The 1019-nt window shown below is 45.6% G+C and overlaps 1 protein-coding gene across 1 annotated transcript; it reads right to left on the bottom strand.

The window, feature by feature from the left end:
* Nucleotides 1-813, bottom strand: LOC139950320 (uncharacterized). Its single transcript, XM_071948932.1, has one exon. It carries the CDS (start codon nt 811-813, stop codon nt 1-3), a length of 813 nt encoding a protein of 270 aa, XP_071805033.1.
* Nucleotides 814-1019: the final 206 nt, after the last annotated feature.

Genomic DNA, 1019 nt, shown 5'->3' with positions numbered 1-1019 from the left:
TTAGATTTCGTACAACAGGAATCCAGTGAAAGACGTGTAATGGTAAGAGTCACTAGATACTTGACTGTCTACAGCTAAGTGAACTGGATCTCCGTAGTGCAGGGGAATCACTGCACTGCTGCTCACTTGATGATTACCTGCATTGTATACACCCCCTGCAACAATGGTGTTACCGTTCCTCCTAAGCTGGACATATAGGTAAGACCCACTTGAAAATTTTAAGACTGAGAACATCAATACGTATACCCCAGGCACATTACAAGTAAACGTGCCGTTATTCAAGTTGAAATCAGTCCCTTCCTCTGAAAACAATAACTCTTCAAAGGGCAGAGGTTCATAGGCGGATGGAGAGCTAAAGGCGGTATTCCTCACTGCAGTGAAGGCGGACCGTCGCGTACTACATTCACCTGCTTCACCGGTCTGTCCAGCTGGTCCAGGTTCACCTCTCTCCCCCTTCAAACCATTCATTCCAGGCAGACCTTGAGGTCCTTGTTTCCCTGGTAGACCGACTCCTTGCTCTCCCTTCAGTCCATGTTCCCCTTTAGCGCCTGGCTCACCAACTAGTCCATCTGACCCCTTGTCTCCTTTAACCCCGGGTTGACCTACCTCACCAGGAGAGCCAGCATCACCTCTGGGGCCTACAAGTCCTTGACCATGGTTTCCATTAGATCCAGGGATTCCCGGTATACCAGCTGGGCCCTGGCAGCAAGAGTTACACGTCATTCCCGAATCAGGTGAAACTGCTGCTGTAGCCACCAGGAACTGAACTTGCATAAAAGCCAAAACAATGGCCACTGCTAACGTAATCTTCATCTGTAAGAATTGTAAGAATAACAACATTTATAGCAATTGTTTTTTCGTAGCTGGTAGGGTTGATCATTTGTCAGTTGATCCTCTCATTTTATTATGTATTCGCCCGTAAGGTATCAGATTAGATCAAACTGCACATTAGTTGATCAACTGAATAATAGTGTAAGTTTGCTGAACTAAATCGGTAAATGAACAAATTTAATGTGTTT

Source organism: Asterias amurensis, chromosome 18 (assembly GCF_032118995.1).
Source record: "Asterias amurensis chromosome 18, ASM3211899v1".
Classification (NCBI taxonomy): Eukaryota; Metazoa; Echinodermata; class Asteroidea; order Forcipulatida; family Asteriidae; genus Asterias; species Asterias amurensis.
Note: the sequence above shows the minus strand (reverse complement) of the source record. Positions and strands in the feature narration are given on the sequence as shown.